Source organism: Hibiscus syriacus, unplaced genomic scaffold (genome assembly GCF_006381635.1).
Source record: "Hibiscus syriacus cultivar Baekdansim isolate YM2019G1 unplaced genomic scaffold, ASM638163v2 tig00116964_pilon, whole genome shotgun sequence".
Lineage (NCBI taxonomy): Eukaryota > Viridiplantae > Streptophyta > Magnoliopsida > Malvales > Malvaceae > Hibiscus > Hibiscus syriacus.
Window position 1 is genome coordinate 2212632 of NW_024063489.1, and position 23048 is coordinate 2235679.

The 23048-nt window shown below is 34.2% G+C and overlaps 1 protein-coding gene and 1 long non-coding RNA gene across 2 annotated transcripts; one reads left to right on the forward strand and one right to left on the reverse strand.

Moving 5' to 3' along the window:
• The first annotated feature begins 1928 nt into the window (after window positions 1-1928).
• Window positions 1929-3600, forward strand: LOC120190891. The gene is made up of 2 exons (XR_005522651.1): window positions 1929-2595; window positions 2779-3600. It is a non-coding gene; the product is annotated as an uncharacterized LOC120190891 (long non-coding RNA).
• A 2091-nt stretch (window positions 3601-5691) lies between these two features.
• Window positions 5692-7040, reverse strand: LOC120190877 (transcription factor bHLH93-like). Its single transcript, XM_039193919.1, has 4 exons — window positions 6439-7040; window positions 6174-6341; window positions 5916-6083; window positions 5692-5816 (listed from the first exon to the last, which is right to left on the reverse strand). Exons 1-4 carry the CDS (start codon window positions 7018-7020, stop codon window positions 5730-5732), a joined length of 1005 nt encoding a protein of 334 aa, XP_039049850.1. The 5' UTR covers window positions 7021-7040; the 3' UTR covers window positions 5692-5729.
• Between the last annotated feature and the right edge of the window lie 16008 nt (window positions 7041-23048).

Below are 23048 nucleotides of genomic sequence, written 5' to 3' on the forward strand. Positions count from 1 at the left end.
TTTAATTGTATAGCTGTCGTAACCATTTTTAGGTGGAACAATTATTTATGGTTTCAAAAAAACGATTACGACTTTGAATTTTGGAAAATTTGGTGATTTTGAATTGATTAGAATTAAATTGAAAATGAGTCGCCATCGACCTTTGAGTTAGGTAGGTCGAATACCTAAAAACGTCTTTTTAAAATAATTTTAAGAAAAATCATTTTATAAGACAAAATTTGGTCTGCATCCCCAAAGATTCGTTTAAATGGATTCGGGAGTCGGTTACGTGTGAGGAAGGAATAACACCCCCACAACGCCCAAAAACTGGTATTGTGTCGCTTACGCGTTGTCGTAAATGGTGGAAAATACAAATCGAATATAAAGTTAAAATATGATTCGTTTATTGAACATTGATTAATTTGTTTCGAATCAATTAATTAGAGAAAATTCTTTAATTCGAAAAAGAAATCTCGAAATTAGCAATCCTTCATTGGGAAAGCTAACTCGTCTATTTCTTATCAATAAAAGAATGTTCCCTCAATCGATAAAATACAGGTCAAATATAAAATGAATATTGACAGTACAAAAAATAAAATACATAACTTGCATTGATCAATATAAAATAAAAATGAATTAACAATTAACAAACTAAAATTGATTTATTTCAAGTTCCATTTAGTTTAAACGTCGTATTAGATTGTACCACTTCGATCAAGTGATACTTTCTACGCCCGTTCTACAAATTCGCGTTCTTGAAACTATTCGGATAACATTAACAGTTAAAGAAATGGAAATAAATATAAATAAAATACAAAATAAAACATACACCATAAATAAAGTTAAACATATTTATTTACATATGATATAAATAAATACATAACATAAAAAGATGTAGATACGATTGACATAAATACAAATAAATATTACAATCACCAAATATAATAATCAAAAAATAAATAATAAAATTACAAGGACTAACATGGTAAATAAAAAACAGAGTAAAAATCAGAAATATTAAACATTACAGACACTAAAAATAAAAATAACCCAAAATGAAGTTTAGGACTAAAATGCAATAAAACATAAACATGAAGGCCGAATAATAATTAAACCTAAATATAACAATGACTAAAATAAAATACGTAAAAATGTCATGACCAGATTCGAATGTTTAAAAAAAACACAATAAACTAAAACAATGACTAAAATGAAATAATTACAAATATGAGCTCAAAACAAAGTATTTACCCAAAACACACTAGTGAACAAATAGGGATCAAAATGAAAAGTGAACAAATATTAAGTCCAAAATGAAATAAACATAAATCATTAACTGATGACCAAAATGAAAACTACACAAAATTAACAGCTAGATATATAAATATTTAAACAGATATAATACAGGACTAAAATGAAATAAATAGAAACATAAAGGGGCCCAACAGTAATTAAACTAAATACAAACTAGTGACTAAAATGTAATAATTACACATACCATAGCCAAATTGGAATATTAACTAAAATACACAACAACCTGAAATTAGTGACTAAAACAAAATATTTACAAATCCCATGGTCATATTCGAATAGAAGGGAAAATATACAAAATATTATATCAGTGATTAAAATAGAATAATTGTAAATATGATTACCATAGTCAAACATTAAAAAAATTGGAATAACATGTAATATGGGGACTGAAATATTAATGTCGAAATATGAGTGCTCAAAACAAAAATAATCTGAAGCTTCATTTAATGATAAAATAGCAAGATTACAAGGATAAAGGAACCTAAAGCGTAGTTTACCTCTAAAACCTTGAAGAACATGCGTGAGTTTACAAAGCTACAGGGATTAAAAGTGTAGTTATCCCACACTCCAAAAACACGCAGAAGGTTCCCCAGAACGACGTCGTTCTGCTACGTATATAAGACCCAAAATCGGGCTTGTTTACCCATTTACCCCATTTGCTTCGTTTTAAGCCAAAGAAGAAAGAGAGAGTTCTCTGGAACTCTCTCAACTCTCTTCGACGAAAGGAGAACGGCCACGGTGGCCGGAGAATCCCACGGAGAGACCGGCGGTGGTGCACGGCGGTCGGAGAAGAGAAATCGACTCCAAACGATTCCCCTTCTCACCCCAAAGCCGAAAACCACCCTTACTCGACCTAAAAACAATCCCACAAGCCCAGATCTATGAAATACCTCTCGAAAATAACCAACGAGCCGGCGACCTTAGGGCTTCCCGAAGCTCCTCCGACTAAGGTATCCCCTTTCTCACTATCTCTTTCTTTTTCTCCCTCTTTTTCTTTGTTTTCCCCTTTTTTAATCTCTCTCCCGTTTTTAAGACACCCCAATCCCCTCTCTGTATTTCTTTTTTTCTGTTCGAGACTCCTTCCCCCACATCTCCAAAATTCCCTCGAAAATATAGTGCTCTCCCTCTTTTCTGTTGGAATTCGGTCTCTTTCTTGGTGCAGATTATGGGCCTGAATGTGGGTGGCCGACAGGTATGGGAAACAATGTATGGGAGCTGGTGAAGGCATGGGTGAGCTTGGTGGAGGATGATAGTGGGAGGCAACTTCACGTGGGGCATGGGTGAGTGGAAGGGAACATCAAGGTATGGTCCAAAAATTGGTTACAACAGTTTTGTTAAAAGAGTTTATTTGTGCTGAGAGACATCAAATGACTTCATCCTTAATATTAAAAGTACAACTACAGGAAATTCTTCTCTTTACTTATACACACACAGCTAATTTCTAAATGCTTCAAAACTGTTAATTGCAAGGGGTTTTGTTAACAGACTTGCAACTTGGCTATTAGTAAGAATGTAATTGACCTGAAGCTCACGTGCTGCGACTTTTTCTCGCACAAAGTGAAGATCTAGTTCAATGTGTTTACTCTAAGCATGCAAAATAGGATTTGCAGCCATAGCAACTGCATTGGTGTTGTCACACCAAACCTTTGGTACGTCCGGCAAGGGAACTGCCATCTCATGTAGCACAGCTTTCACCCACATTACCTTAGAAGTTACATCAGCCGGACTTCTGTATGCGGCTTCTGCAGTTGATCGAGACACTGCACGTTTTTTCGAGCTCCACGAAAGTAGATGACCCCCATTATAGACACAGTATCCAGAGACTGACCTTCTGTCATCAACATCTCCTCCCTAATCCGAGTTAGAAAAAGCGTTGAGAGCCAATGTTTTCTGCACTTGAGAAGAGAACCAAAGACCAGCTTCTAAAGATCCTCGTAAATACCTTAAGATCTGTTAGACAACCAACCAATGTACTTGTATGGGTTCTTGTAGAAATTAAGCAGTCTTATTGACCGCAATTGAGATATCTGACCGAGTGTGACAAATATATTGAAGGGCTCCTACCACACTCTGATACTGACGTGGTTCATGTAGCAGCTTCCCATCGTGCCTGTTAAGCCATAGGAGCGGTAGCAGGGTTTACATCAAACATTTGGTTCTTTTGTAACAGTTCAGTGATAAACTTTTTTTGGCTAGGAAGTAATCCACGCTCAAACCTATGGACCTTTATGCCAAGAAAAAATTTGAGCTGTCCAAGATCCTTTCGAGGAAAAAATTTCATTGAACTTACGAATGATTCGATCTGCATCCTCTTGTGAGCTGTCAATAATCATAATATTATCTACGTAGACTACATTGTATGTGATATTAGCATCAGCCAAACGAACACAGGAGGGGTCAGCTCTTGTGATTGTATGTATCTTTAACGCTTTGCATATATTAGTTCTCTCATCATGAATTACCAAACTATTCCCTATTTCATGGCCATAAATTAAACATCTAAAGGCGAATACAACGATCAATCACTGAATTAATTAAGTTATGGAATTATGATTAATCACTGAATTAAGTTATGGAATTATGATATTTTAATAAAATATAACATTCACTTTAAACTAAATTTAGTGAGAAAATTAAAAAAAATTGAGGTTTAATGAGATTGAATTTAGAACCTCAAAGGGTGAGTGCAACACCCGGTTAAGCAAGAAAGTCAAATTATGAGAAATAAATAAATTTTATTTATTTTATTAATATATATTACTTAATCAATTTAAAATAAAATATTTTTAACATAAATTTAAATATATTATTTTTATAAACATTATTTCTAATTTTATAAAATTAATCATAATTTAATTTAAATATTTTATCAAAATAACACTATTTTTCTACTTAGTCAATGGTTGGGTGTTGCACACAATCCCCCCCCCCCAAAGAATTCAGGTTTCATTCCTCTTGAGTCTTGTTTTTTCCCCAAATTTAGTTTATCTTAAATATTAGATTTTTATCAAATATCATATCTTTCTTGCTTAATCTGGTGTTTGGACATTGTATTTACCCCAAAGGTTCCAAGTACAATTTCCTTGAGTCGCATTTTTCTTTAATTTTTCATTAATAATATAATGACACATATTATAATTTTATCAGTTGATATTAATTTATTTAAAAAAAAATAACATAAATACACTGATTTAGCTATCGTTAATATGTAAACGTGCTATATCAGTTAATGGTAATTAAAATTTAAATTTTTTAATGATAATAATTGTAATAAAATTCGTTAGATTTTGATGATTAAAATAAAAAACAATCTAGAAATTCTGTGACATGTGTAGGGGTGTTCAATGTTCGGTTAAAACCGAATTAACCGATCAAATCGAAATTTTGGTCGGTTAATTGGTCGATTAATTTAGGGTTCGGTCGGTTAACGGTTAATGGTTTTTTTTTTAAATTTTGGTTCAAAATCGGTTAATTAACCGAAAATATTAAATATTTAATAATATATATATATTATTTAGCTTTAGGAGTGTTTTAACTCGATTTTTACCGAATTAACCGACCAAATTAATCGAATAAAACAAAAAATATTAAATATATATTATTTATAATTTTCGGTTAATTCGGTTAACCAATCAATTAACAGAACTTAATTCAGTTCGGTTAAATTTTTAAAAAAAAAATTAATTCGATTAACGATTAATGAAAAAAATTCAATTAATGAAATTTGGATAATTCGGTTCGATAATTACCATTTGAATACCCCTAGACATGTGTAGTCTCTATATATGTATGTTTTTTTTGCTCACATTCCAAGACAGAATTGCTTGCAAGATCCCCAGGAAAATCTGCAGAGATTCACGTCAATCTCAATTGATTTTTCCAATTTTTGGAACTATATTTCTTGTCATTTACCGGAATATGTCAACACCATTATGCCATGTGATAACAAACATCTTTAAAGACCCATCAAAAGTCAACTTGTATTTCTGCAGAGCTCAGAGCTGTCTCTGCATGAACAAACAAACCATGAAACATCTGCAACTTAAGCCTGAAAAAAAGCTTCGCCAATCTTTGATGTTGTCGCAACATTTTCTAAAACTTTGCAAATACAAAGATGCCAAAGCTGTCCAATGCATGAGAGATATGCAAATAGACCAGTCTCTTAGTGCTCTTTAATGAATCATGTGATCCGGCTGCTTCTCTTACATTTTAGAGAGAAGAAAATGATAATAAAGAATTTTGTATTAATAAACAACTCCAGCTGAAATAGTTATTACAAATCTGCGATGACTAGGATTTTCTCTTATTTATGAAGGCAAAATTTACTAACAATCCATCAACTCAAAAGCTCATTGACAAAAGTAACAGAATTTGGAAATAAAACACAACATAAAAATCACCAAAAAAGTTGCTTCTCTTGTAGTCTAATTTTGTTCCTACAAACATCTTCCTGCATAACCAGCATTTCTAAACAATGTTTGCTTTATGTCCTCAGAACTAGTTAATGTCCTCTGTTTCAAGTCCTGCAATAATGGCCAAAATGCCTGTAAGATAAATGTTTCAGACAGGCTTAACCAAGAACTAATTCATAGACATTAACAATTTTGTTTTTTTTTTATTACCTCTGAGCAAGAAGCTTGCATTGCAAAATTATTGAAGCAGCTAATAACACATTGTTCAATATCAAGGCCTAATGCTTCCAATGTTGTTAAAGTTGATAACAACAATCCCTGTTTCCCAGAGCAACAAATCTCAATCCTCGTGTCCACGTTTCTTCTTTCCACTTCAAACTGCAAGACAGCAAGTTTAGGGACATTAATTCAGGGTTTGAGTGTTTGAAATAAGGTTTCGCCTTAAATTTTGGAGAAGAAAATGAGTACCTTTGGTGTCTTTCTCACTAAGATTTCATTTGGTTTTATTTCATTGAAAATGTGAGCCATGTTTAACTCATTTGAGCCTGCTTCGATTTCCTTCTGCAAATTTGTAATCCTCTCGAGAAGCTCCTTTGTGTAATCTATGGTATCTCCAAGTATGGATGTCCTATCCATCTGTTGAAACATTAATAAAAAGAAGAAGAAAAACAGATTAGTCCCCAAAAGACAACTTGCATTTTAGCACTGAAAGACTGTGTCATTGATATCTTACCTTGCTTATCTTAGGAACAATTGATCTTAACATGGAAAGGCGGTCGTTTAGTCGCTTTCTTCTCCGTCTTTCCGCCATTAGATTCTTCGACGGCTGACCCTTTAATTTCTTGGCTCGATTATTGCGGTCTGTAGTACTGCAGGTCTTCAAGTTGAAAACCGCTTCAGGAGATTGAATAGGCTCAGTTTTGCAAGCAGATACCGCTTGGACATCCAACATGTGAAGTTCATCTACGAGTAAGCCGGATTCTGCTTCCTCCACATTATTCAACCAGTGATGATCTTCTTGAACCGGACAGGGCGGCGTATCGAATGTGTTGTTCGATGCGTCTGTCAGTTGTGGTGCTGCAGAGAATTCATCGCCGAATGGAACGTTGTTGAAGTCGAAACACAAATCTTGGTCCAAAGGCACTGAGAATTCTTGGCAGAAGGAATCAGGAAGAAAACCGGCAGCAGTTGCTGCATCATCAAAGCAATCAAAGTTGAAGTCATTAGAGAAAATGGCATTCATTTCAGTTGGAACTGTGTCCCAATTGTCTCTTCTCAGGGCCAATAATTCCTCTAGGAATCCTTGTTCATTCATCTCCCTCTCTTTTTTCTTGCCTTTTTGCCTTTTCTCTCTCTCTCTCTCTCTCTCTGGGGAATGCTATTATTACTAGAAGATGCCTTGAGGAAATGAAAGTCTGAAACCAAGCTTAAGAATTTATAGCCACAACACATTTGAAGTGGGAGTATAACCTATGATTATTCACTAAAATATTTTGTAATTTAGGTCTATTCGAATTTCAAATCATCATTATTAATTAAAATAATATTTTAATGTTTATTCAAACATAAAATGAGTATTATCCTTGAAAATTGTTAAAATCTAGAGTAAATAAAATGCACAAAAAAAATCAGGACATGATTCGGTGCAGTTTATGGAGAAGGCTGTTTCAAGGAGGAATGATTTCAATTTTCAAGTCATTTCAACGGAAATCTCTCCAATAATTTGTGAAGACACTCAATTTCGACCATATAAATTCATGCTTATGTGTTATTGTTTATATATATATATATATGTGTATTGCATAATATACATATGATTTATTATAATTATATAACACGTTTTTTTTCCTCTTGTTTTTACATGATACAGGCCCAAGGAATCACAAGCCCGACAATAAGGACCCAAGACCCGTTTCGAAAGTCAGGGTTTCCAGAAAATGCTAAGCGCGCCGCCGCTTCTTACATGCCCTATCTCTTCCAGAAACCCTAAGTGCGTCGCAAGACCCCATTTGCTTCACGCCTCAGTCCTCTCCGTGCACGCCTCTCCAACAGTCTCCGAAACGTCCGACTCATCACCAACAACCAAAGCATCAACCCAACATTAGACTTCTATTAGGATTTAAAGATGTAATCTAAAAATAGGATTTTTCTTCTGCTATAAATAAATGTAAAATCACCCATTGTGGAGGAGGGTTTTTTTTACATCAAATACACAAAAAATACATACGAAAACAGAAGGGATTTATGCTCAAGTACTTCACACACGATTTACAGAAATCACCGAGGAATACGCATGTAATACACGTCGAAATCCGAGAAAAGCTTTGTAGTATTCGGATGAAGAACAAAATAACTTTCAAGGTATCCTCCATTTTTACAACATCATTTTTCATTTTATTTTGCATGTTCGAAATATCGAGTTTCATAAAGCAAATAAAGGTTTGATTCTTTACCTGAGAGAGACCCATTTCCCGACGAAACTTCTTCGACCTTTCTCATGTCGTTTGGGGTTTCTTTAGTGTAAAAACGACGATGGTTGTATGGTGAAATTACAGCGAGTGAATAGCCGCAGGAGAGAGGCCGAACATGGCCATTTGGTTCTGATGAAGTGTAGCGTATGAAAGAAGAGTCAGGAGAGGCTAACGTTGAAAATAAATAAATAAATGGAAAATAGTAGACTTTTAGTTTAAGTTCTTTATCTTTGCTTTGCTTTTTAACTTGGATTGGCAGTTAAAAAATCCCACCGACAATTCATTTGTTTTTAAGTTACATTTGCTTCCAGCTTTCACATATGGGTCCACTTTCCCATCAAATTTACTTTTGTTTTTATTTGTTTATTCATTTATTATTATTTTTTTCATCTAATTTATTATTTTATTATTATTATTTTCTTTATTTCACTCGTTTAACCTTTCTTTATTATTTATTTTCCTTTTTATCTAACATGTCTTTTGATTTTTAAAAAGTTATATTTTTAATTAATCGGGGTAAGTGTGGGATCGTCTTTTTACCTTTTAATTTAAATTTTTATTTTTTCTTAATTAAAGACAACTGGAAATTACGTAGTATCGAAAGGGCAGTTCAAGGGTGCTAACCCTTCCTTGACTGTAACCGACTCCCGAATCTGATCTACCTATTTGTTTTAAAATAAAAGATCGGTGGTGACTCCAATCAACATTTTTCAAGTCGAAGCCCAATTCCGGGGCCCAACCGAAAGACGGGTACGACAGCTTGGCGACTCCACTGGGAATCGGTAAGTGAGTCAGGCTAAGGTAATTTCCAGTTGTCTTTTTAACGAAAAGGGTAAGTTTAAATTTTAAGGTAACATTTCGATCCTATTTACTTGCTTTTGATTATATTTCCGAGTAAATAGTTGTACTAACCGTTTTCTCAATGATTTCAGCCTTTCAAGTCTTTTTCATCTAAGGCTCTATACCCGAGCTCCAAACCCTTTTAAGTGGGGGTGAAAGCGACGCATTCGTGTGAATTTATTCGCCGTATATGCCTAGCAAGTAGCCTTCGGGATTCATATACCTTATGTCTTCGTGTGAATTTATTCACCGTGCGGGCATAAGGGAATGTTTCCTCTCGAGTTTAACTTAGTCCACATAAGCTTGTAATGGGCTTAGGACTAAGGGTCTGGCAAGCCCAAGGGGGCACCAGCAAGGAGAACTCGGGTACCTCTTTTAGAACCTAAACCCGAAGAGTACAAGGAGTTAGGGCCCACCCTAAAACCTCATTTCAAACCCTAGGATGCAGGAATTATTTCCTGCTTTACTTTCTGTTCAAAGCATGTGAACTAGAAATTTATGCGATTAGGAACCAACTTACGGGATAGAGATCATGTCTGGGTAGGAATAATAAGCATGAGGGGTAGATATCATGTGGGGTAGGATTTTTTATTTTTATTATTATTTTGATTTACCTCACTAACTCTTCCTATTTTCGTTCTCTTTTATTTTGTTTTCATCATTTGCATTATCTAAAAGAGGTGTTGATCCACAAAAATGTGTTTGTTAAACTCGAATAATCTGCGTTAATGGACAAAGGGGTTGTAATACAAGAGATGAAAATGCAGAGGACAAGGCGACTATGTGTCACCTTCAAACCAGAAGACGTGGTGCCCACAACTGAAGAGTATATCACTCTGCTGTATTATAAAGGACTCAGAATGAAGCGGGTCTACATCAAGCACAATGAAAGTCTATCTTTGAAGAACTGACTGGCAGAGGTTATTGGGGCAAGATGAAGGTTACTGATCTTGGGAGTCCCTTCAAAGGCAACAATGGCAAAACGATAGCCGGAATTGGAGACCATTGCTGACGAATTCAATGAACAAACTAATGACTTCACATATTTCCTATCAATCGAGGGCTCCAATGACGCATTCGTTGGGGAAAAGCTCAACAAAAGATAGATGCTAGAGATGCAGTCATTCAAGACTTCTTGGGCCAGTACCCATCCAGAGAAGCTGGAGTGGTTCGACATGTTATTCAACCAGTGACATACGAATACAGAAGACTAGTCAACATGTCAAAAGCTGTCAGAATATTTTTGTCTCTTAATAGATAAAACACTTTTGTCCCCAATGAGGATTATTCATAATAACAGACACATTTTTTGGATTAATGCCTCAGATATTTCATGCATCATGCATTTAGACATATTTTGCATTTCGTTATTTTCATTGCATTCACATCAACTAACGGAAGAATGTCTCAATGAAGGAATAAATACTGGATACACTGCCTCAAGCGTTGGACACACCTCATCCGCATAACACCCGCTTGAAAAAGAAAAGACAAATGGAGGCCAGAATCGCTCAAATCGAGGAGAACATGGCGAAATTGCAAAAAGAACTTGAAAATAAGATAAACCAGAGTAGTCTGAGTACTCTGAATACAATCATGAAGAACCAAGAATCTCTGGTTGATCAGATCGTTGCCAAGTTAGTTGGCCTACAACAGACCAGTGCGCCTGGGGCAGGTTCACCGGAAGGGGTAACTATACCACCTACCCCACAAGTGGCTGTCTCACCTGAAATCTTACCCGGATTACAAGGGGACTCATATGCTGTCAAGGGGAAAGCCATATCTGGTGCAAATATACAAGCTTCCGTGACCAACACTCATCCGGAAGACTATCACATCCCAGATTTTGACGAGGATGATAAGGCAAAGAAGATGGAAGAGAAGATCAAGATGTTAGAAGATCAAATGAAGATGGTCCAAGGGGACCATGATTATTATGGAGTGGACGCAATGGAGCTGAGCCTGGTTCCAGATCTGGTGCTTCCACCAAAGTTTAAACTCCTTGAGTTTGAGAAGTTCGATGGGAACAGCTGCCCTTCAGCCCATATCACTATGTTCTGTCGGAAGATGACAGGATATGTAGGGAATGACCAACTCCTGATCCATTGTTTCCAGGAGAGCCTGTCCGGTTTAGCCATCCGGTGGTACAACCAGTTCAGCCGAACTCATATCAAGACATGGAAAGACTTAGCCAAGTCTTTCTTAGAATAATACAAGCATATCAACGATATGAGACCAGATCGGGTTATGCTACAAAGCCTGGAGAAAAAGCACAATGAAAGTTTTCGACAATACGCACAACGATGGAGGGATCTGGCTGTGCAAGTTCATCTACCCTTGGATGAAAAGGAAACTAGGAAGCTATTCGTACAAACCCTGAAAGCGCCTTACTTCGGGCACCTGGTGGCAATCACATCGGGAAGTTTCTCAGATCTAGTTATGGCTGGAGAGATGATCGAGCTAGCTATAAAACAAGGAAAAATTGAGGGAGATGACTCCAGTAAGAAGCCTCCCATGAAGAATATCAACAATGTTAGCACCTACAACGCCAACAAAGGTGTTACAGTCTCCACTGCTGTTGTACCATCCGGTACTTCTAAACAAACTCAAAAGGAACCAAGGCAAGAAAAGATTTGAATCAGTCCAATCCCAATGACGTATGAGGAGTTACTCCTAACGCTAGTTGAGAAAAATCTTGTGACCCCGGTCCAATCCAAACCTAGAGAGGCCCCATATCCTGAAGGCCATGATATTAACGCCGTATGCAACTATCATATTGGGAGCTCAGGGCACACCACTGAGAATTGTGGGGCATTAAAACGTAAGGTCCAAGATCTGATCAATTCAGGGGCTTTCACTTTCAATATGTAATGGGGCATTCTGATCGAGAGTCATATGGGGCATCCATTAGGAATTTTGTTGCATTATCAAGCATATCATCTTGTTTGAACTTGTTTTTCTTTCGTACTTCTTATGCGTAAACATTTTTAAGTCACTTGACGTTTAAACAAAATGCTCCCCTCTTAGGAAATGAGCAAATTTTAATCTTGAATTCCTTGAATATCACCTTAATTAAAAACTGTTTAACAATTGAGGTTGTAAATCTTTGACAAATGACAAGATTGAACCCTGCAAAACAAAGACCCCTTGGTCCTAATTTAAAAGATACATCAGATTACATGTTTTTCTCTTACCAAGCTAAGTTTTCTCTTCTCATGAAGTGTCCATCCAAGGTCTGGCATTCAGACATGTATTAAGAGCGAACAGAATGGGGCAACTAACACATGAGATTGCAAAACTAATTGGTTTATACCTTTGTTTATGATGTTCAGTGATGATAATGATCTTCATAGATGTAATAGTCGAGTAAGCAAATCTGGTTTAGGTCAGTTGTTTGGAAATTGAACTCTAAAGATGAGATCCCTTGACTTTAAAAAAACACCTAGACTATAACAGGTTCTTCTTGACAATCTTAAGAAATTAAATCCGTAAAGCTGAGCTATTCCACTAAGGCAATTGGTTATAGAGGAAACTCGAAAGCACTGGCTTTATGAATAGATTATGTTCAAACTATGACACTGCTCGGACACTTGGAAATTCGGTGTTTGCTCCACTGCTTTTGTCAGGCCAAAGACTTTGTTATGAGATGAACCCTTCAGTGATTTATCCCTCTAAAGCTGAGCTATTCCACTAAGGCAATTGGTTATAGAGGAAACTCGAAAGCCCTGGCTTTATGAATAGATTACATTCAAACCATGACATTGCTCGGACACTTGGCAATTCGGTGTTTGCTCCACTGCTTTTGTCAGGCCAAAGACTTTGTGAAGAGATGAACCCTTTAATTAAACCTGATAAAAATGATTATAATAATAAGTTGTCCCTCTAAAGCAATTGGTTGAACGCTCCGGCTTTATGGATTCGGCTAGCCAGACAATGGCAAAATAAATCAAATTTATCTAAAAAAGAAATTTTCGGTAATAATAGACTAAGGGAGTTGAGAAACACCTGTTATAGTCAAATTCACACGATCACTCAAGAATTTCATTTTTAGACCGATATTTCTGCACTACCTTTGTTAGAAGAGCTTACGAAACTTGAACAAATGGAAGATTTCAGAGAACTGAAACAGAAGTGTTCTGAAAGGTCTAGTCATTGATTATGCTAGTTGTGTCATTTTGTTCGCCTCCGATCAAAATACCAAATCAAGAAAAAGGGGCATGCCATGATCTTCACGATAACCAAATCGATGAAACAAACCCACCTCTAAACCAACTTTTCGATCTTGATATTTGTCAAAGATTTGCAGCTATCAAAGATTAAAAGAGTGTTTGATTCTTTTGATATCTAATGAACTCATGTTTTATGATTTGCTTCAATTGTGAAACCTAGAAAGAGGTAACATTTTCAAAAAGTTCCTTTTGATATTTTTCAAAATTTTGAAAATTCGAAAGAAGAAAAGCATTTTCAAACAAGATAAGTTATCTGGAAGCATATCTTGGAATTCAACAAATAATCGCTCCAAAGCTCAAGATCAAAAATGAGGCAAAGGAAACCATTTTTGGGGCAAAATTTGATAGGGGAAGGAAAAATTGTCTTGAGGTCTGCAAGAGTACACCCTGGTGGAAATGAAGACAAATTGAGTCAGAGATAGAATGAAGACTACACACGCAACCATTCCCCTCACATCTCAACATATACATCAACATGTACATACATGATGTATGAAATTTGCATCTTTGCATTCATCATCATGAGCAATAAAAACCTTGATTTTTTTTCCTCTCTTGAGGGCAAATTCAACAGTAAATAAATTTCATCTTGGCATACATCAAACATCCATCATCATGATAGTTACATCCCGATACATTTTACAAATCTTTCAGGAGAAGATGGGATTGTCTTGCTTAAGACAGTCTCATTTAATGCAGATGATTATCTCACTTAAGATTGTTTTTCTTAGAACAGACTTTGTCTCACTTAAGACTGTTTTACTCGAAAGAATATTTATTTCCCTCAAGATTGTTTTTCTTAAAACAAGATTTTATCTCGCTTGAGATAGTTTCCCTCGAAACAGAAAGTTTTGTCTCACTTGAGACAGTTTCTCTTTAAACATAAACATTGAAAACATTTCCCTTGAAATGAATTTTGTCTCTCTTGAGATAGTTTCCCTTGAAACAAAATTTTGTCTCCCTTGAGACAGTTTCTCTTGAAACATAAACATTGAAAACATTTCCCTTGGAACAAAATTTTGTCTCCCTTGAGACAGTTTCTCTTGAAACATAAACATCGAAAGCATTTCCCTTGAAATAAATTATCTCTCTTGAGATAGTTTCCCTTGAAACAAAATTTTGTTTCCCTTGAGACAATTTCTCTTGAAACATAAACATTGAAAACATTTCCCTTGAAATGAATTTTGTCTCTCTTGAGATAGTTTCCCTTGAAACAAATTTTGTCTCCTTTGAGACAGTTTCTATTGAAACATAAACTTTGAAAACAGTTTCCCTTGAAACAAAATCTTTGAATATGTTTTACATTAAACAAATTTCGTCTCTCTTGAGACAGTTTCTCTTGAAACAAATTTTGTCTCTCTTAAGACATGTTTTTCTTAAAACAAAATTTTATCTCCCTTGAGACAGTTTCTCTTGAAACATCAATCCTTGAATATGTTTTTTTGTGTCACCCTTGATACAGTTTCTCTTGAAACACAAAAAGAAACCTTTGAAATTGTTTCTCTTGAAACACAAAAAACCTTTGAAAATGTTTCTCTTGAAACATAAAACCTTTGAGATTGTTTCCCTTGAAACAAATTTCGTCTCCCTTGAGACAGTTTCTCTTGAAACACAAAATCTTTGAGTTTATTTCCCTTAAAACAAAATTTTGTCTCCCTTGAGGCCGTTTTCATGAAACAACATATATCTTTAAGATCGTTTCCCTTGAAACGAATTCTGTCTTTTTTAAGACAACTTCTCTTGAAGCATCATTTAAACCGTTACACTCAGCTCAGGCACATACGTGGGATGGTCGAGAAGCATTTCTCAAATAAAAAAAATAGAATGTGCACATCAGATTTGAATATTTGAAGAATTCGAGATCAGGGATCAGAACTTGAAGATTCCAGAACTAAGATTCCGGAGAAGCAACCGGAGATCGAGATTTCTCTCCTGAGCCCAAAAAAATAACATATGTTGCATATGCATTTTAGGCATACCTAAGAGCATTGCATCCCTCTCATCACATATATACATAACTTTTTCAGGTTTTAGCTAGAGCCAATTTCAACTTCACAGCGAAGGATATTGGACTCAAGACAACACAAGTTCAACTTCACAACGAAGGGACGGCTGGTTGTCAACAAACAATTTCCCAATTTCGGAGCCAATTTCAACTTCACAGCGAAGGATATTGGCCTCAAAACAAAGCAACCTACATTGGATTTCAACTTCACAACGAAGAATATCCAATTCTCAGGCTCAACTTCACGACGAAGGGGCCATACACAACAACACCAAAGTCTTCAGTTCAAGTTTCACTTTCACAACGAAGTATCTTGATCAAAGAACGATTCAGAGGCCATTTGCCAAAAGATTTTAGCTCGTTTTTGACTTCACGGTGAAGGATTTTGTGCCTGAGTTTTGACTCAACCTCACGACGTGGGAGTCATTTCGTGATTAAAAAACTAGTTTCAACATCGGGTTTCAACTCTACAACAGAGGATAGTCGATGTGGACGAAATCTGTGTCTTTTAATCTTTGCTCTATTTTCGTTACACGCCAATGAGCAAAGAGGGGCAGCTGAAGACACTCAATTTTGACCATATAAATTCATGCTTATGTGTTATTGTTTATATATATGTGTATTGCATAATATACATATGATTTATTATAATTATATAACACGTTTTTTTCCCTCTTGTTTTTACATGATACAGGCCCAAGGAATCACAAGCCCGACAATGAGGACCCAAGACCTGTTTCGAAAGTCAGGGTTTCCAGAAAACGCTAAGCGCACCGCTGCTTCTTGCATGCCCTATCTCTTCCAGAAACCCTAAGTACGCCACAAAACCCCATTTGCTTCACGCCTCAGTCCTCTCCGTGCACGCCTCTCCAACAGTCTCCGAAACGTCCGACTCATCACCAACAACCAAAGCATCAACCCAACATTAGATTTCTATTAGGATTTAAAGATGTAATCTAAAAATAGGATTTTTATTCTGCTATAAATAAATGTAAAATCACCCATTGTGGAGGAGGATTTTTTTACATCAAATAAACGAAAAATACATACGAAATCAGAAGGGATTTACGCTCAAGTACTTCACACACGATTTACAGAAATCACCGAGGAATACGCATGTAATACACGTCGAAATCCGAGAAAAGCTTTGTAGTATTCGGACGAAGAACAAAATAACTTTCAAGGTATCCTCCATTTTTACAACATCATTTTTCATTTTATTTTGCATGTTCGAAATATCGAGTTTCATAAAGCAAATAAAGGTTTGATTCTTTACCTGAGAGAGACCCATTTCCCGACGAAACTTCTTTGACCTTTCTCATGTTGTTTGGGGTTTCTTTAGTGTAAAAACGACGATGGTTGTATGGTGAAATTACGGCGAGTGAATAGCCGCAGGAGAGAGGCCGAACATGGCCATTTGGTTCTGATGAAGTGTAGCGTATAAAAGAAGAGTCAGGAGAGGCTAACGTTGAAAATAAATAAATAAATAGAAAATAGTAGACTTTTAGTTTAAGTTCTTTAACTTTGCTTTGCTCTTTAACTTGGATTGGCAGTTCAAAAATCCCACCGACAATTCATTTGTTTTTAAGTTACATTTGCTTCCAGCTTTCACATATGGGTCCACTTTCCCATCAAATTTACTTTTATTTTTTATTCATTTATTATTATTTTTTTCATCTAATTTATTATTTTATTATTATTATTTTCTTTATTTCACTCGTTTAACCTTTCTTTATTATTTATTTTCCTTTTTATCTAACATGTCTTTTGACTTTTAAAAAGTTATATTTTTAATTAATCAGGGGTAAATGTGGGATCGTATTTTTACCTTTTAATTTAAATTTTTATTTTTTCTTAATTAAAGACAACTGGAAATTACGTAGTACCGAAAGGGCAGTTCAAGGGTGCTAACCCTTCCTTGACTGTAACCGACTCCCGAATCCGACACGTCTCTGGTAAAACGCAGATCAGGTAAGAAATAAGGTATCTGATCTACCTATTTGTTTTAAAATAAAAGATCGGTGGCGACTCCAATCAACATTTTTCAAGTCGAAGCCCAATTCCGGGGCCCAACCGAAAGACGGGTACGACAATTAGAAAAGAGAAATATATTAATTGAAATATATTTAAAAATCATTAAATTATGTTCATTAATTGTTGAATTTTTACAAATTATAAAACAATAATTATTTTTTAAATAATTAAAAATATATCAAAATATCATAAAATAACCGTTAAATATTATTAAGTTGTTATAATCTATTATAACATCACAATAATCATTATATTATAATTTATTAATTTAATTATTATTTTATAATTTTAAAAAATAATAATCAAAACATTATTTATGAGATTTATAATGTACTTTAATTAAAAAAAATCCTTCGAGAACATTGACCCACACATACAGTTAACATGATAGGCACGTAAGGCTGTTTGAATGCTTAAACCGTATTAATAATGTTGGCCTTTCGGCCAGTATCATACAAAACCATGCTCACGACCCCCACACGTACAGGGAAAAATTGGTTAAAAAAATGGGTCCCATTTTCCTCGTGCCTCTCTAGAATTATGGGGTAAGCTCACAAGTTCATAATTAGTATTGTAGGCCCTGTTTTTGTTGTTTATTATCCTTTGTTAATCACTCATCTTGGAACTATAATCCCCATTCTTGTTTTGGATTGTTGTATCCTAATAACTGCTATGCCTACACGTCTTATCCCATTCTCAGTTGGCTTAATGGCTTGGCCAATGTAGAACCTGCAAGCGAACTGTTTGTTAAAGGGGTGGTTTTGGCTGATTCACATAACTTTTAGTGGGTGCATGAATATGTAGAATAGTAGAATCCAATTGTTTAAGATAAGGTAGTCGAGTAGTGTGGGTCACATTCATAGGGTGTATTATATCTGTCTTCTTTTAATGTCTTTTTAAAATTCCCATGACTACTACTTTTTATACGTTTCTGTCATTGGAATTTATGAAGGCTTATAACTAGGATAACATAGAAGTGTTGCCTTAGTGTAGGTTTTAACCAATTTGTCCTTATTTCCTTCTCGTTGCTTGATATCGTTGACTTCTGTGTATTTTTCTCTTCTTGTTTCCTCTTTTTAATTTTAGTCGGATCTTACGTTTCTGTCTATATACAGGGATTTATTTGCAAGGATTACTTCTCATTACATACGCACATATGTACATTGCATCTGAAGACTGTTTCAACTATGTATGTATTTATTTATTTATACATGCATTGTATTTTATTTTTATTTGTAATTTTTTTTACAGCTGGAGGTCTTCCACGAAAACTGCTCTCAACCTGACATTAGGGGCAACCTACTACCCTACCTCTCCTTATCTTCATTTCATATGAGAATAGGATTTGGTGTTGCTGTTGACTCCAATTGTCTACCCTGATTTTATTATGTCTGGTGTCTATTTTATTAGGCCCGTCTGTCTGGTCTACCAGCATTGGCGTTACTCTAATGTGGCATTTATATGCTTGTCCCCTTCTCTCCCCCCTTTATAATTTGGAATTCTTGATGTCCAGTTTATATTATTAGTTTACGTAATTATCTATTAATGATGCATTTTTTCTTTCCTTTTTTATTTGTGGGGATGCTGCCAAGCGAAGGAACTTGATGTTTGACCCTTCAGTGTTCAGTTAATTATACGATGACACAGACCGCAGGCCTTTTATTGGAACTCAATGCCGAAGAAAGAAATAAATACTGTAAAGTGGAAGTATAAGAAATGTATTCAGCAAAACAAGACAACCCGTTGTTTCCCCAAACCTGAGGTTGAGGTTATGAAATTCCAATATTTTATTACGTTATATACTATGAAGCACATTGGGGGTTTATTTAAAGTTCCGATGCTTCTTTTTTTACTACTGTTAAGTCAAAAACCCTTTTCCTTGCACATAAACCTATGTGCCCTGTGCTGCAGAAGAATATTAAAACTATATTCTGAATCGCTGTAGATGTGTGATTAAATATCACTTTACATGAATTAACTGGTTAAATTCCGATCATTGATAAGCCCCACGAGAGTAAGATGGGGGTAATTGTAATTATATCAAATCATTGTAAAATGCGAATTCTCGTCAACACATCAAATCATTAGGGGCAGTACGGGGAGTTTTTATTGTCATTGCCATTAATTAGCAGTTATTGTTGCTCCACCTTTTATTAATATAAAATAATAATGATATGTTATATGTATGAATGATTATTAATTATTTAATAATAAATGTCTATGTATCCTCATAAACAATATTTAAATTTAAGATTTTTAGAGATAACAATCAATCTCTTGAATTCAAGATCATTGATAGTTCATTTGTAAGTATTATTATTATATTTCTGTTATATATATATATAGTTATAGCAATTAATTAAATTGATATATGGTTGGACAAAATAATTTAAATCAACATATTCAAACCCCTATATGCTATTGCATGAATAGTACGTATACTATTCCAGATAATAATTAACATTTCATGTAATATTTAAATCACACCACTAATAACACAATTGGCATTTCTTAATCTCTCACAAATAAAATCATCGTATATCAACTTAATAATATGCTTCGACGCAATGATCTGCATATCTTGTAAAAAACTAAATAATACCAATATTATAAAATAAATAATATCAACATTATATGCTTAATTGTAGAGGACGATATGCCTTCCTCATTATTTCGACACTCTGAGATTAACTGTCTCAAGTGGCCCATTGTAGAATACATATTAGATTTTCTTCCCAAAGTTATGGATTTGTAACCTCCTCTCTCATAGACTAATTTCGTATGCGTATCTTGTTTACTATTTATCTAATTTTAGGGTTTTATTTCCCCCTTCTTCTCCTCCCATCTTATGATCTCTCTTAATATTTATCTCAAATTCGACCTTCAAATATTTTTTTATATCACTTAAAAATTAATATTAATTAAGTTGCAACTTGATACTACTCTGGTAGAATTAAGTACTTTTTGATAAAATAAATAAATAATTAGAGTTTAATTTAACTGTTTCGTTAAATCTATTAAAACTAATGAGTGATTTCCCCATTTTAGCATTTACAGCATTTTCCGCTACCTCAAACTAAGATTCCATTTGTACCCAAAAAAGTAAAGGTTGTTTTGAATTACTTAATCAACTTTCATGCTGTAAGAAATTAAGCATAACACTTTTGAATGCATGATCCGTTGATTTATCTTATACACTTTATGATTTTTAATATATATATATATATATATATATATATATATATATCGATATTTAATTAGAGAGACCGATATGTGACATTCTTAATCTAATTATTTTCATTCACAATATTAAAATTCAAAATCCTAACTTTATTTAAAGAACTAACGTCTCATTGCATTATAAAATTAATTATTATAATTACTTAAAAATGTTAAATATAACCAAATTATACCAAACTTCTTTTTGAGTATATTTTATGCTTGTTTTAAAATATATTTTTAAAATGTATGTTTATCTCTATCAATAATATTAAACTTTGAACATATATTTTTACTAAAAATAAAATATATTCGTTTTTGATTGTCCTTTTAGCTTTAAGGTTTTGTCTTGATTAATCTGGACTGACCCGAGTCGCATACTTGATTTTGATGGGTGAGTCTTCCAACAGAGATTTTCTGTATACACAAAGGCTTAAACTCAAAATTTTACTTGAGTGATATCAAATTACTTATTATTTGAACCAACCCCTATTAGTAAAAATAGAATATAATTAAGTCGATAATATATCTTTAATTTGGTAGCCAAGTCTAACTAGAACTCTTGTCTATTTTTACTTTTTACCCACCTATCTTAGCTATATAACATGTGAATGTTGACCAAAATAACGAAGGTCTCGGACCCAATTCCTCATCGTGCAAATGTTGAGTTATTTTGTGCCCACCAAAAAAAATGTAGGATGTTGACGTTTTAACTATCTATTGATGAAAATCATAGAAAGTAGTAGTAATAATAATAAGGGTATTCAATTTAATTTTTTGTAATAGGCGGCCCAACTCATTCTCTCTTGCATAAATAATGTTAAAAAAGTTTGCTTTTAATTTACTTGCCACCTTGTTGGGACTAAACCAATTATGGTTGAATTTATGTTTTTCATTTGACGTATGCTATTTTTTTAATAAAAAAAGTATCCTTAGAAAAATTCACATGAAAGTTGAAAAAATTCATCCCAAAATAATAAAAGGAAAAGACTATATAAATTTATTGATAATATATTATTGTTAAAATCAGATGAAAAAAATACCTCACATTACTATATTTTAGAATAGAAACTACACATATATAATTCTAATCTAACTAACTGCTAGTTAGTTATAAGTAAAACAGAAAAAATAACAAACTTTAACTTCTAATACTCCCCCTCAAGTTGGTGGGTAGAATATATTTTTTACCCCCAACTTGGATACTCATGTTGTTGTACTCCTAGAGCTTTAGTAAATATGTCTGCTAATTACTTTGAAGAAGATACAAATTCTATTTTGATAAGTCCTTATTGTATTTTCTCCCTTACATAGTGGAAATCAATTTTTATATGCTTTGTGCGCTCATGATAGACTGGATTAACTGCAATCTGGATAGAAGCTTTATTATCACAATATAGCTTGATTGGATACTTCCTTTCTAATCCAAGTTCTTTAGCTAAACTATTTAACCAAGTCAATTCAGTTGATGTAACAACCATGCTTCTATATTTTGCTTCAGCATATGATCTAGCTACTGTATTATGTTTCTTGGACTTCCATGAAATCAAGGAATTTCCAAGCTTAATGCAAAAACCAAAAGCAAACCTTCTTGAAATACGACATGCAACCCAGTCTGAGTCACAATATGCTTCAAGATCACAACTGCTGTTTGAATCCATCAAGATCCATTGACCAGGATTTTTTTTATATACCTCACTATCCTCAATGTTGATTACAAATGAGATTCTTTAGGTTGTTGCATAAATTGACTCAAGTAATGCACATCAAAAGATATATCTGGTCTGGTATGTGTGAGGTAAATAAGTCTTCAAATGAGCCTTTGATAAACACTCTTGTTAGCTAATAACTCATCAACTTCATTACTTTCTTTTGTGCACATCTCATCATACTCTGTTGTAGTAAGCTTAGCATTTTGTTCAAGGGGAGTCTTTGCTAGTTTTGAACCACTTAATCATGTTTCCTCAATCAATTCAAGAGTAAATTTGTGCTGATTAATCAAGATCCCTTCTTTCGATCTCATAATCTCAAGACCTAAAAAATACTTCAACTCACCAAGGTCTTCTATTCTAAACTTCTTGTCCAAAATACTCTTTAAATCATCAATCAAAACATTGTCATTGCCAGTAATTAGCAAGTCATCAACATAAATCAACAAGACTTATCTTTTTTCATTGTGAACAAAGAATAATCAAATTTGCTTTATTCATAACCAACACCTAAAAGAGCTTCAATTAACTTCAAATTCCATTTCCTAGATGGTTGTTTCAAACCATAAAGAGATTTTTGCAATCTACATACCTTATTCTTCCCCTGACTGTAAAAACCAAGAGGAAGTTCCATATACACCTCTTCAGACAAATCACCTTGTAAAAAGGCATTATACACATCAAGCTAGAACAAAGGCCAATAAAAAACAAAAGTAATGGCAAGAAGAAAATGAACAGTAACCAATTTGACCACTGGTGAGAAGGTATCCATATAATCTATACCCTCTTTTTGACTATAACCCTTGGCCACCAAACGAGCTTTAAATCTTTCTACA